At 42.0% G+C, this 12,543-nt stretch overlaps 1 protein-coding gene across 1 annotated transcript in view; it reads right to left on the bottom strand.

The window, feature by feature from the left end:
• Positions 1 to 12,327, bottom strand: part of sptbn2 (spectrin, beta, non-erythrocytic 2) — a 31,991-nt gene extending 19,664 nt beyond the window's left edge. The window contains exons 1-2 of the mRNA XM_088278904.1: positions 11,811 to 12,327; positions 5,143 to 5,338 (exon numbers count right to left, since the gene is read on the bottom strand). Of these exons, the coding sequence (XP_088135030.1) occupies positions 5,143 to 5,299 (157 nt within the window). The 5' untranslated portion in view covers positions 5,300 to 5,338; positions 11,811 to 12,327. The remainder of the gene's footprint in view (positions 1 to 5,142; positions 5,339 to 11,810) is intronic.
• Between the last annotated feature and the right edge of the window lie 216 nt (positions 12,328 to 12,543).

Genomic DNA, 12,543 nt, shown 5'->3' on the forward strand with positions numbered 1-12,543 from the left:
AGGCAATTTGAATTTTTGGTTTGTGTGCCCGCGCGCATTTCGGCGGATGCTCAACGAGATCTCACAAAGGTAACGTGACTCTTCCATGCAGCTGCTGCGGGACACTTGAGTAACTTTCGATATGAGAAGTTACAACACTCAGAAGCTACAAGTTAACGTTCAAAGACCCCACATGAAGACGATAATGAAAAATCTTGAGCATGTTTTGCAAGGATGTGAATGACCAAATTGAGTAGTGAAGTTAAGCGGTGTGGTCTCAGGCCATTCAGAGTTGTGTGAATAACTATTTATTTTTTGTGGTTGATGAGCGGCCATTTTAAACCATCATGCTGAGAAGGAATTTAGGCCACACTATAGTAAAGTTCAAAAGTCCACAGAAGGTTAACTCAGTGGGTAAATGGAGGGAGAACAAAAACAAGATTTTGACATTGATTAAAATGACAAGCCTCAGCCACACGAAATTAAAACATACAAGCAAAGTTGGAATTTTGTTCTTCTATCCTGACCACAGAATATAAAAAAAACTCTTACTGTGATTTGAAATGAATGAGAAAATGATTATATTAAAATAAGTTTGCAGAATATCGCAACATCTTTCTGCTGGGAGAAATAAATCATGAGTGACCATAGACAAATATTTTTCTTCAGACAAACTTAACTATGCTTCTCGCGCTTGCATTACAGTTATCGACTTTAACTGTGGTTAATGAGTTACTGGTCTTATCCTTCAGTTATTATGCGCCACAGGGTCGGAGCTTGCTTACATTTTTTTTCACTTAGACGAGTTATGTATTTGTGCTCGCATTATCTCTAAACTGGAAAACTAGCGTGACAATGTCCTTTTTTTTTTTTAATGACCGGTTTACATAATAGCGCCACATCATCAAGACCTAATATTAATCATAAACACTTTGGTCAAAAATTCTAATAATTTTCCGCAGTTTATGACGATTTGGTAACACAATCATATTTAGACCAGCAATGGTGAAAAGATAATTCACCTCAAAATACATGTCAAGCCAAGCCTTGGAAAATCGGGCAACGTGTGTGTCCAAAGCAATAGGAATGCGTCCAATTGTATGATGTGGGGAGGCCCAGACACTAAACTATGTCCATCTGCTAATCTAGCCAAAATCATGACTTAACACAGAGCTTGAGGAGTGACACCAAGAATGAGCCTCAAGTGCAGTCAGACTGGAAATACAAGTCAGAGTTACTCATAAGACGTGTGACTATGGAGTGTATATTTACAGTTCTATCCTTAAAACGCATCCACGTACAGCCTGAACCTTCACAACTTTACAATAAACTCTAGAGTATCTTTTTGCTGTGAAAATACTTGTCTTAACTTATAAATAAATGAGCATACTAATCACATTCAATCTTATTTTGCAGCATCTACATTGTTGGAATACAGCTGAGCATTCTGACATTTCAAATGTACCCCCCCCCCCCCCCTCACCTCCAGAAAGTGTAAGACAACGCTCTTTTTTTAAGAGACCCACCAATGTCGGGCCGGAAGCTCGCAAACACCGAGACCTTTATGCATACCAGTGGCACAAAGCCAATTGCGCGCACTGTAACGTGAACACAATGAGCGCGAATACCCTGCGGCTTGTGAATAAAACGTCCACGACTAAATGGAAAACGGCCACACGGTAACGCAAGGATGTGTCTTCCCATTACTACCTTTCTACTTTTAATACAGTTAAAAAAAAAAAAAAAAAACAGAAAAAAAAATCACTTGGCGTTAGCACTGTTCAATGTGTGTGCATGGCATAGACAGAGGCACGCATTGTAATAAGCTGAGGACAGGTGGCCTGAGTAAATCAGGTGCCACACTGCCGCCCTGCTTTAGACGCTGAGCGGAAGAAGCCTCATGTGTGTTTTGAGTGCTTTCATTGACTGGCGCAAATCCATTTTTAAAAAGCACTCATTTTGAAGTTAAATGAGCAAGATGGGAGAACACCTCTTACCTTGCAGCTGTTTAAACCTTCCTTCCAGGATATTTGAGTATTGCACCTGATTAACAAATGCTGCAGGAGACAAGCAGGGTTCCCTGTCTCTGTGGTCCCATTCCATGGCTTTCCCTCCAAAAAGTCCTCTTAGAAACTGTATAAAGAAGGGCTCTGCAGCATATCACAGCAAAAAAAAGGAAAACCTTCCCACTTTAAGACTGCATCAAATCCTTTCAACGGCTTTAGAGAAGATCAACCTTTTGGATATCCAGAACGTCTTGGTTTATCATTTCCTCTCAATCCTTACGTGTTGAATCAGTAAGGCAAAAGTGGAGCTTGCAAAAAGTTGGACGCCTTTACCTTGTCCAATGAAAACACAAGGGGGGCGTCGTTACTTTAGGAAAAAAAACACACAAAACTGAAGAACAATATGGTCTCTGTTTTACCTCCTTGTGTAAATCATTTCACCACACTTGTGGAGGTTGAAAAAAAAAAAAAAAAAAAGAAGAAGATTCCAATCTCTTGCTGTTCCAACGAAGGAACAGTGAATATTCCTCCCCAGAAACTCTTCTTCACATTTGCCAGAGCAGTGCACTATAGAAAAGGCTAACAGGCTGTGGTCGGATTGCTGTGTAAACAAAGCCTGCTGTGCCCTCCTCGTCTCATTTGCATAAGGTGTGCTTCAAAGGGGAGGAGCTTCCAATGAATGGTGGACAGAAGAGTGCAAGGGGGAGGTGTTGAGGTGGACTAAACCATTAGGAACGCTTTGCACGCCGTAACCGGAGGCAGATTACTCACAGCCACCTTAATTCCATGGAGCAAAGGGGGGGTGTGGACTGCCAAGAAGGCACAAACACTGAAGTGTGTTATCCGGTGTCTAGCTGTACGCTTCCGTCCCTCCTGCCTCGATTATTTTCAAAGATAACATTCATTCTTCCCTTTTTTGTGTTCATCGGGACAATATTTTGGTGCATGATAAAACACTTGAGACGAGAAGGAAGTTGTTGAGGGTTCTCGAGCGCTTTCCCATCCTAATAAAACATGATGTGTTTCTCATTTTTACAGTAATGTCATTGGAAATCATGTACTGCGCAATTATTACTCTCAACTCAGCAATGACCAAAAAATAGATAAAAAAAAAACAAGGAACAATCCGCCTCCATGTGCAAAGAATTACGCAAGTCTGCAAAGAGGTCATGGCCTTTTTTCATTTTGTGGCCTTTGGTCTGGTCAGGGGGCAGAGTTAAAAGGGCCTGTTTGTTTTTTTTTATCCATATCCTGATGAGCGCGGAGCATCTGGTTTGGTCTCATTAGGAAATGAACTGGCCTGGGTCTTATGTGACTGAGTTTATGGTGGCGGTTTGGACTAATGAGATCCAACGAGAACATGCTTCCTCCTGATAGAAGCAATGAACAAAGAAAAGAGAAAGCAGTGTGTTCAAGCGCTAGCGAGAGCTGGGAGCTGAGAAAAATAGAGCTAATAATTCTTTAGAGCAAAGGTCTGGTGAATGGACACACACTGAGAGGACAAAGCTTGGGGGTTGGTTGAGGACCAAAAAGACAAATCTTCGATCAGAGTCCATTTCCCCAGAATCGAGTACAGTTGATTTTCTCGGGAGACTTCCCGACCACTCAGCAGTGGATTTACAGCAAACTTCAAAGACGAACACAAGAGAGGCTCGGCAAAGACTATGAAAGCGATTAAAGAGGAACGTGTAATTTAGCACTAAGCAGCAACATGTACACAGGATGCAGGTCTTGTAAGTTGCCAAAGGTGGGCGGGACTCTGGCCCGGGGGGGAATATTTACTGCAGCATGTCAAAGAATGTGTACATCAAGCCTGTACTTGTCCAGCCGCGATGGTATCGCAAGTATTCACGTCGGAGTGCACACTATTTCGAGTATCATTCAGGCAGGTGACAAAAAAAAAAAGCGGAGTAGAAGAGCCCTCCAGCTTGCTTTAATAATACGCCAGTCATTATATAATGCCTTGGTGTGAAGACTGACGGCGATGGATTATTTTTTTTGGGGGGGGCTACGGGGAAAAGGAATTTCTTGTATTGGTACATTGACATTAAACGTCTTATTTGAGACATTGCTTAACAACAGTTGCACTCAGAAAACATCAGAACCTTTGTTCAACTTGGAGTCAAGTGTGTAATTGAGGATGTTCCTGCCTCTTGCTCCCCTCTGCTGGGTTTTGCTCAATACTGCAAGTTGGGAGCAACTTGGGGGGCGAGCTTGGGGGGAGGGGGGGCAAATGGGCCAAGAGAACATCGAGAACGCTCACCTCGCTGGATGAACCTCAAGTCTCGGAGCAGATTTGGTTTGCTTTAAAATACATTTTCATCCGACCCAAAAAACGGCATATGCATTATGTGCTTTTCACATTTTAGGTTAATTTTTGTATATAATCACAAAGCCTGTAATTACCTCCTCATTACTTCTCTGTATTACTTATGCAGTGAATTGGAAGTGCAAGTCTTTCCCTCTGACATGGCCTTCTTTTGTATCTATTTCTGTCTTGCCCTAAAATGACAAAATTGCATCCCTCGGACCACAAGGAATTGTGTTAGTACCTAACGCGAGAGCCTAATTAGATTTGTTCTGATTACTACTAGTCTTTGATATTTTCCTTTTGTGTCACTTTTTGGAGTTCTTTTGAAGCTTTATTCCGAACAAGCCTCTGAAAGGGTAAATTTGGACGACGACGACCAAGTGTAAATGAAGTTTCACGTACGGACGACAATGTAGTGTTTGTGCACATTCACTTGAAGGAAAAAAATTATAATTTACTGTACATGCCAGGGCTTGAGTTGAGACACTTAAAAAATTTACTACAATTGCTGGTCTCATTTAAATCAACCACTTGCTCAGAAGCACACTTCACACGCACTCTGAATGATCCAATCACAAGTGGGCAGCTCCAGCAAAAGGTACACTCTGGATCACGTCATTGTTAGTCAAAGTGAAAGCAAATGGAGATGATAAAAGGTCATCTAATCAGCAACCATCAGTGACCATTAGTCAAAGACGGATTTCACGCTATCTCCACACTGTGGTGACGAACGAGATAAGGTCAGGACTCAGGATGTGACCAGGCCAGTGTTTGAAGACAGAATGCCCTCTGCAACGTGACTAACAGATGAATTGAGATTCATTAAAGTGGCGAGGTAAGCCATACCTGCAAGAGCTTTGATGCGCGAGCGCTCAAAGAGGCGCGCGGAACTATTTTCGTTGTCCCATTCGGTCTCTGCCGCCAGGTCCCAGCGGTTGTTGATGTCATTGTACTGCTGCTGGATCTCCAAGCTGTCAAAGTCTGTGGGCGAGATGGTGCTCATGGTGTCCAGGCGTCCGGGCGAGAGGAAAATTCATCCAACCTAAAATCAGGGAAGAGAAAGTCAGCACACATTAGGGAAGTGGGGGATAAAAAAAAAAAAATTGACAGCTGCACATCAGATAGGAGCTTTCACTGTACAACTAGCTGCCAGGGCTTATGTAATGTAATATTAGGCATTTGATTTTAGAGTCAGAAGCCAGTGTCTCTTTACGATTAATCAAAATGACATTACACCTTTTTATCCGTTCTCTTTTTCATGCCACCCTATTAGTACCAAAAGCAACTTGAACAGATGAATTAATAAGGATAATAAAGAAGAATGAACACACACAAGTCACCCTTTCTGTACAAATACCCAAATGGAAATGTGCAAATGATTAACTTACTATTTGGATTAACATCCATGACAAGTCGATTCACTGATAACAGTTTGTTGTAGTGCGTATGTTTGATGGAAAATAAAATGATCAAAGTTATCGCTAACAAAGCATGACGTCCATCATAATGGTCCAACATACTTTGATTTGTTGTCTAATAGCAAATGATGAGTCATACAAACAGCAGCTCACTATGACCATTAATTAAACATCATGAACATTTTTTATATATATACTGCCTGTGTTCTTGGCCCCAGCTACAAAAAGGCCAGAAAACACACACACACCACGGAAATTACCCCCACCCACCCCCGACTCATTGCATTATTAAGCATGTGAGAAATAAAAGCACATCCAAAAGCGTGACAGCCGACACTGAAAGTAAACCTTAATGCAACTAAATCAAGTAAAAAAAGTAAATCATCAACACACATTGTAGCTAGTTACACACACACACACACACACACACAAAATCAAACAAAATCTTGAAAATCTTATTAGCAGGAGATTAAGGAGTGTCTGGGAATAGGAACTAAAGGCAGGGATTAGGGAAGAAGACAGAACACGGCCTCCACATACCCACCCCCCTTCAACATTTCACATCACTGACCACACCGCTGACGTAAAAGGAGCTGAAAACGCACAATTTCGTTACTGCCACTAAACCCTGGGTCAGAAAGGAACACATTTTCACACCCGTCACCAAATTCTGGACAAGCATGATGAATATGAATCAGAATATTATTCCCAATGAATAGAAGAGATCAATTCCAGCCTGTGTGCGGTTGAATAAGAAACTACACAAATTTCAAAAGACTACCTCAGACATAACGGAAATGGCTAAGTCCATAAAAATGCATCGATGGGTATGGTTAAGGCTGGATGGGGTCTGAAAGGGCAATGAGATGAACAGATTCTGGCAGAGGGGCAGGACAATCCTGTTCCGGGAACAAGTATGAAGGGTGGTTGTTCAGTGTCCGTGTTAATCTCTCCTCAATGGATCAGACAAACAATCCCCCTGACCTACTATGATACAAGCTATTGCTCATCCTCCCACACACACTCACCAAAAAAAAAAAAAAAAACACACACATCGTGGAATGAAACCACACAAAAAACTGGGATGACCTATTACACCAACCACCAGAGCCACAATCACTACAACCACACACTGCCTGGAAAAGTCACAGTGAATCCACCCACTCAACATGAAACTATATACCGCGCTGGAGTGTATTACGATTTGGCCCAATGTGGCTCGGCTCAGCAGTTTGAATCGCACACGGCGCCGTTGTGCGCAAAAGAACACAAAGATAGGAGGAACTACAGTACATCTGTTGTTATGGGTAACCAGGCAGGATCCTCTTGTGGACAATATTTCCAAAATAACCCTTGTGGAGGTATCAGATGCACAGCCTGGAGCGAGTTCATAACAATACGACTGCTTCGTATTAAGACCAGAAAAAGGAATACATGGTCAGACAGACAGATGTTCACCGAGAAAAAAAAAAAAAAAGGGGGGTGCTGGGGGAGTAAAAAGGGTTCCATAAAAGCAAATCCCCTTGATGCATAATCCACAAATTTAAAACAAAGTGAATATAATAATGACACAAATCGTGTTGTATTAATTTGCCGCAAAATAATAATTGCTGCCGTTCCTTCTAATACAATATAGAAAACAATTTTTAACTGATGTCTTATTATTTTATTTTGAACTCATCCCATCCTCCTCCTCCTCCCAAGGGGAAGTGGGCCATCCGGCAGTGCCTCGGGGCCAAACCTCAGCCTCTGACCTGACAGACGCATGTCAGCCAATTGTGCAGCGGGCGCAAGCTCAACACCGCCAAGCAGAGCCAGCGGCGTGACGGGCAGCGCCACCATTCTTTGCGTCTCCCCTCTTTGTCACCCCTCCTCCTCGCCCTCCTCCCTGCGAGCTCATTCTCCTCACCCAGCTGGACTGTTTGTCAATGTGACCGCGTTAATCAGGAGCGGAGTAAATGAGAAATTGAGCCTGGAATCGGTCGCCTGCGGGGAATGACTTGCTCGATGTACATTAGCCAGCCACACAGACACTGTCCAACAGTGGAATACGGGACACAAACTACAAATGAACCTGTCAAGTTCTTTTGTGGGAAAAAAAAAGGGAAGCAGGTAACTTGGAAGATTTTTCGCATTTTATGCAAAAGCAGTTGTAATGAAATAATTTGCAAATCAATCAAATACCTCATATTACAGTCAACGCAAATTCGTTAATAATCCGATATTAATGGATTGAACAGATTTATTTATTTATTTATTAATTTTTTATATCTGCTCACCAAAGAATGACTTTTACCGTGTGCACTTAACAAACCATCTTATTTTTAATCACACCCCCCCTCACTTGAATAGCACAGGCTGGTCTAACAGAGTGCCGTGTGTGCGTATGTCTTGAATATTAACGGTGTGCGTTTACTTTTCAAAGTAACTGCAAAATCAATTTGCCTGCCAACTGCAAAATAGATTGTTGATTAATTGTGAAACAATTGAGGCAAAGGGGAGTGCACGGCACAGTTCCATTGATTCACACTCAACTAGTTTGTGCTCTGATCAACAACAACGCAACATCTGCGGCAAGCAGGTGAGAGGCATTAGTGCTGTGACTCCTTTCGTCTTTTGCTCAATACTACAGGAGTACTGAGACGGGACTTGAAAGCAACCTTTCTCAAAATTCCACGAATGCTTTCCTTTCAATCGATCATTGTAAAAAGTTAATGTTGCAATGAAGCCTCCATACAACTAAACTTGATTTAAATGAACTGAGAGCCGAAATACACATTTCTACTCCCCCTTTACGCGACTGAAACCAAAACGCCGGTGCCAACAAACGTTCCCATACAAATGAAAGAGTCAGCAGAGAGTTGGTACAGTTGTTCGGGCCTTTCCTGTTAGTAGCGACGAAGCAGCCAGGGGCATGTAAGCATCAGAGGCCCCTCCACAGGCTGCTGATCCCAGTCTAAATGCATTGCTGAATAGAACAGCGGGCTCTTTTGTGGACCTGTAGCATCACATTCATCAAACAGTCAAGCCACCGCGCCGGCCGCACGCAGACACAGACATGTCACTTTGATTCAGCAAGCCAGCTTTGTATACAGAATAATGGAAAACATCATTCGCTTCTCTTTTGCGTCAGTTCAGTCATGCGGAACAAAAAGGAAATGTGACAAAAGTGTCACTGCAGAGGCAATTATCATTTCACCCCCAAAACCTATTCAGCTCAAGACCCAAATTAGAATATACAGACTCAAACCATGAGTTAAAAGATTTTAAACTGCAGCACTTCTAATGGATTCTAGAAAACACAATTGGGCCACTCAACATTATACTGAGGTACTGATTAGCAAACAATTCACTTTCTACTAATGTTAACAATATCATGAGCAACCAAATGTGTGACTAAATTACCTCTCCAAGTACAAAATCATTGGGTTTTTTTCCAAGGACCTAAACACAATCTTTCTTATCATAAAAATAGCATTGGAAACAAATGTGACGAAACCATGCGTGAGACTTATTTTTGTATAGTAAGGCCGAGTTCCCATAAAACAGGTTACCTCTCCCATCTCGAAGGAAAAATAAGCAAAGCCTTGATTTAACTTGTGTTTGTTTCCTCAATGCTTACGTAATATACATTGGCAACCCTACTTCTTCTTTGGTCTTGAGCTGAAAATTTGAAGTCAAACCTGCTTTGAGGAGACCTAAGAGTTGCCCATGAATTATTCATTCCTTCAGTATTTTGTTGTCCGTACCATTTCGACCTCCAGAGGGCCAGTGTCAATTATTGACCACAGTGCAGGGAGCCGTCTACCAACATACAACAAATCCTGCCTTGAGACAATTCCCTCAGTAGCATTGATTTACTGTACCAGGTGGAAAAGAGGACATGTGGCCCTCTAGTGGCACTATTCAATTCTTACTGAAAGGCGGCATGATGGGAAACGTAGTAAAATTGTAAAAATATGAATACGCTATAATATAGATATATAAATAGTAGACGTTTATTATAATGAAATATATAAATAAATGTAAATCTAAGCAAAGCTCTTCTTCTGGTGTTTGTTGCCTAAAACCATTAGCTTAGCGATTAGCATTGGCTTCTTGTGCTCTCTCTGTCAATGTTGCTAATTTTCATCCGCCTTTAGTGATAGCGATCCTTTATCAGAAGTGTGTCTTGTACTCTCGCCATGGAGTCAAAGATTAGTTAGAGGAGAAAATCTGTAACACGGGAGGATATTTAACTGCGCCAGACAGCAAGCGCAGCTGGTAGCTTGTGCCTCGGTGCGGCACGTGTTAGCCCCCCTGCCAGTTCGCGAACAGCAGCTCGGAGCTGATTGGTTTGCATGACATGTCATGGGTAGCATGTCGTTTCTGATTGGTGTGCTAGGTGGGAGAGAAGGGACACATTTATGTGCATGATAGTTGATTCAGCAGATTCAATTTCAATAAAAAATAACGATAATCATTTAGTCGTAGAGTGAAGGGTCAATTGTTTGCATGTCTTCGATTTTCTCTGGGTGTACTGCACAGTACAACACTTATCAACAAAAGTGAGCTGGGGTGAGCTCTAGTCACTCACCACCCTACTGGGGAAAATGAATGTATGGATAGTTTCCATAGTTGATGCTAGGGTAGGGGTTAGAGTTCAGAATACTACTCAATCATGCAATGAATGTAAAATTATAACACACTGCTATGTGGAACCCTGGACCCAGGGACTAACTGTCCTTACTGCCACGATACATGGAGAGCTATGTGCAATCTCCTTAGTAGGAAAAAAAAAGATCTCAATGACTGAAAAAATAAAAGATCTCAATGACTGTAACATGACTCATAAACAATGCGAGAGAAATAGTGAAGTATAAATCACTCAGGATGGAAAAGGGACAAGGTCAAAAGGCAATTAAAGAGATAACCACACCAAAATGTTTCCGTTCACAGCATGCCATAGTTGGCTGTCATTCATTTTATCAGCTTGCATCAAAGCACAGACAAGTTGTAATATGTGTATGGGGAACTGTATTGAAAGCCACAATCATACAATATTTAAGACAATTCCCTTTTGTGGAAACCATAATGGTCTCAAGAAAAGCAATTAAAAGTCATCAATATGCGTACGTGTGAGTAAGACCATGTCCAACTGCCTTTCATTCTGAGCCAATTTTAAACAGCTGTGATGTTGTTTGTCATTGCAAGTTATGTCAACAACAAGTTGGTTCAAATAAGGTTTAATGATACGCTTCACAATAAACGTAACATGATGAGAGATCACCAAGTGTGTCATGGGAAATTTTCCGATTTGACTTAATTGCTCTGAAAATGAGTCCCTCATTACAGATATTCTATATTAGTGTATTTGTTTATTTGTCTATGCCAGCAATTTATAGTGACCGCCAAAACAATTAAATTGTATTTAATTACATGGTAGAAGATATATTGACCTTTGTATCTACTTTTTGTGACATTTTTGAAAGAATTTCATGGGACAGCACTAAAGTAAAATGTGTTTTAAAAAAAAAAATCTGTTTTAATGCAAATAATCAGTAGCCAACGCATCTGATGGCTGATACGTTCCTGCTGTTCGGGCCATATGCAGCATACATCTGTCCTATCATAATATAACAACATCGAAAGCCCGTCATAGTGTAAATAAAGACAAAATCAATGCGGAAAATATGAAAGAAAGCATAAACTAGCTAGCAGGTAAACGCAGCTCGCATACAGCTCCAAAGTGTGAACATGAGGGCAGCATGTTAAATCCGAATGTGGCAGGCTTTGACATGGATTCAAACAAAGGCATAAGAGACAGACGTCCTGATTGATGGCTCCTACTTAAAACACAAACCAACTCCTCGGCCAAGCGGCTAGCGTTTGAGCAACAGATGAGCCCCAGTGCGTTAAATATGACTTTTGTCATCATGTTGAATAAACACACATTGGCGACGATAAGCTATCTGTTGGCATGAGATGCTAATAGCTGCCGCGGGCTAACAGCAGTCACCTGAATGATATCACTCGCCTCTCTCATTAGCTTGGTTATTAGTGGGTTAGCCAGAAAGCCAATAGAAGATGGAAGAAGAATGGGGGAAATATGCTTACCTCTTGTTTTGTCTTCTGCCTTTTTGTATGTTTAAATTTTACCCTATCGCATAAATATGGAATTTTAAGCCGACATCAAAACGTGCTCCCCTCGCGTTCAATCGACGCGTGCCACTCCGCTAATTCAAGCGTTAACGGTTAGAAGAAGAAAAAAAAAACAACAACAAAGGGTTAACAATAAAATCCCCCCCAAGACGCTAATAATGTCCCTCCGTTACATCCGCATCATCATCAAAAAAAATAGTCTCCTCCGCGCTTGCTATCAACTCGCCGTGTATTAAAGGCAACCCCCCCCAAAAATGGCCTTTTTGGAATCTAGTTGAAACACATGAGAACGGTCCGCCTCGGGGACATAAGTGATGAGACGCAGGTACGAGGCGGATATCCGCAGCAGCTCGTGGCCGAGCATCCGACGCTCCGCCCGGTTCCAATCTCACTGGCCGCTCCCGCTGCCTGCGCTCCAGTACAGCGGCTCCAAGAAAGAAAAAGCGGTGGAGGTGCTGCTGTTGGTGGTCGTTCGACGTGTGCGTGGGGGGGAGTGAGGGTGGGTGCTTGCTGACCCTTCCTGGTCACATGCGAAGCAGCGTGCACAGATTCGGTGCTCCGATTGGGACTGCGATTGAACGAAACAAAAACACAATATGGTGCTGTCCCTGGTGCTAAACGCAAAAACCTGATAACATATTGTTTTGGATTGGGGTGATACATGACATCGGTTTTCAGTACAAACACT

This window comes from Idiotropiscis lumnitzeri, chromosome 17 (genome assembly GCF_059441095.1).
Source record: "Idiotropiscis lumnitzeri isolate Australia: NSW breed Sydney's pygmy pipehorse chromosome 17, RoL_Ilum_1.0, whole genome shotgun sequence".
NCBI classification, from domain to species: Eukaryota; Metazoa; Chordata; class Actinopteri; order Syngnathiformes; family Syngnathidae; genus Idiotropiscis; species Idiotropiscis lumnitzeri.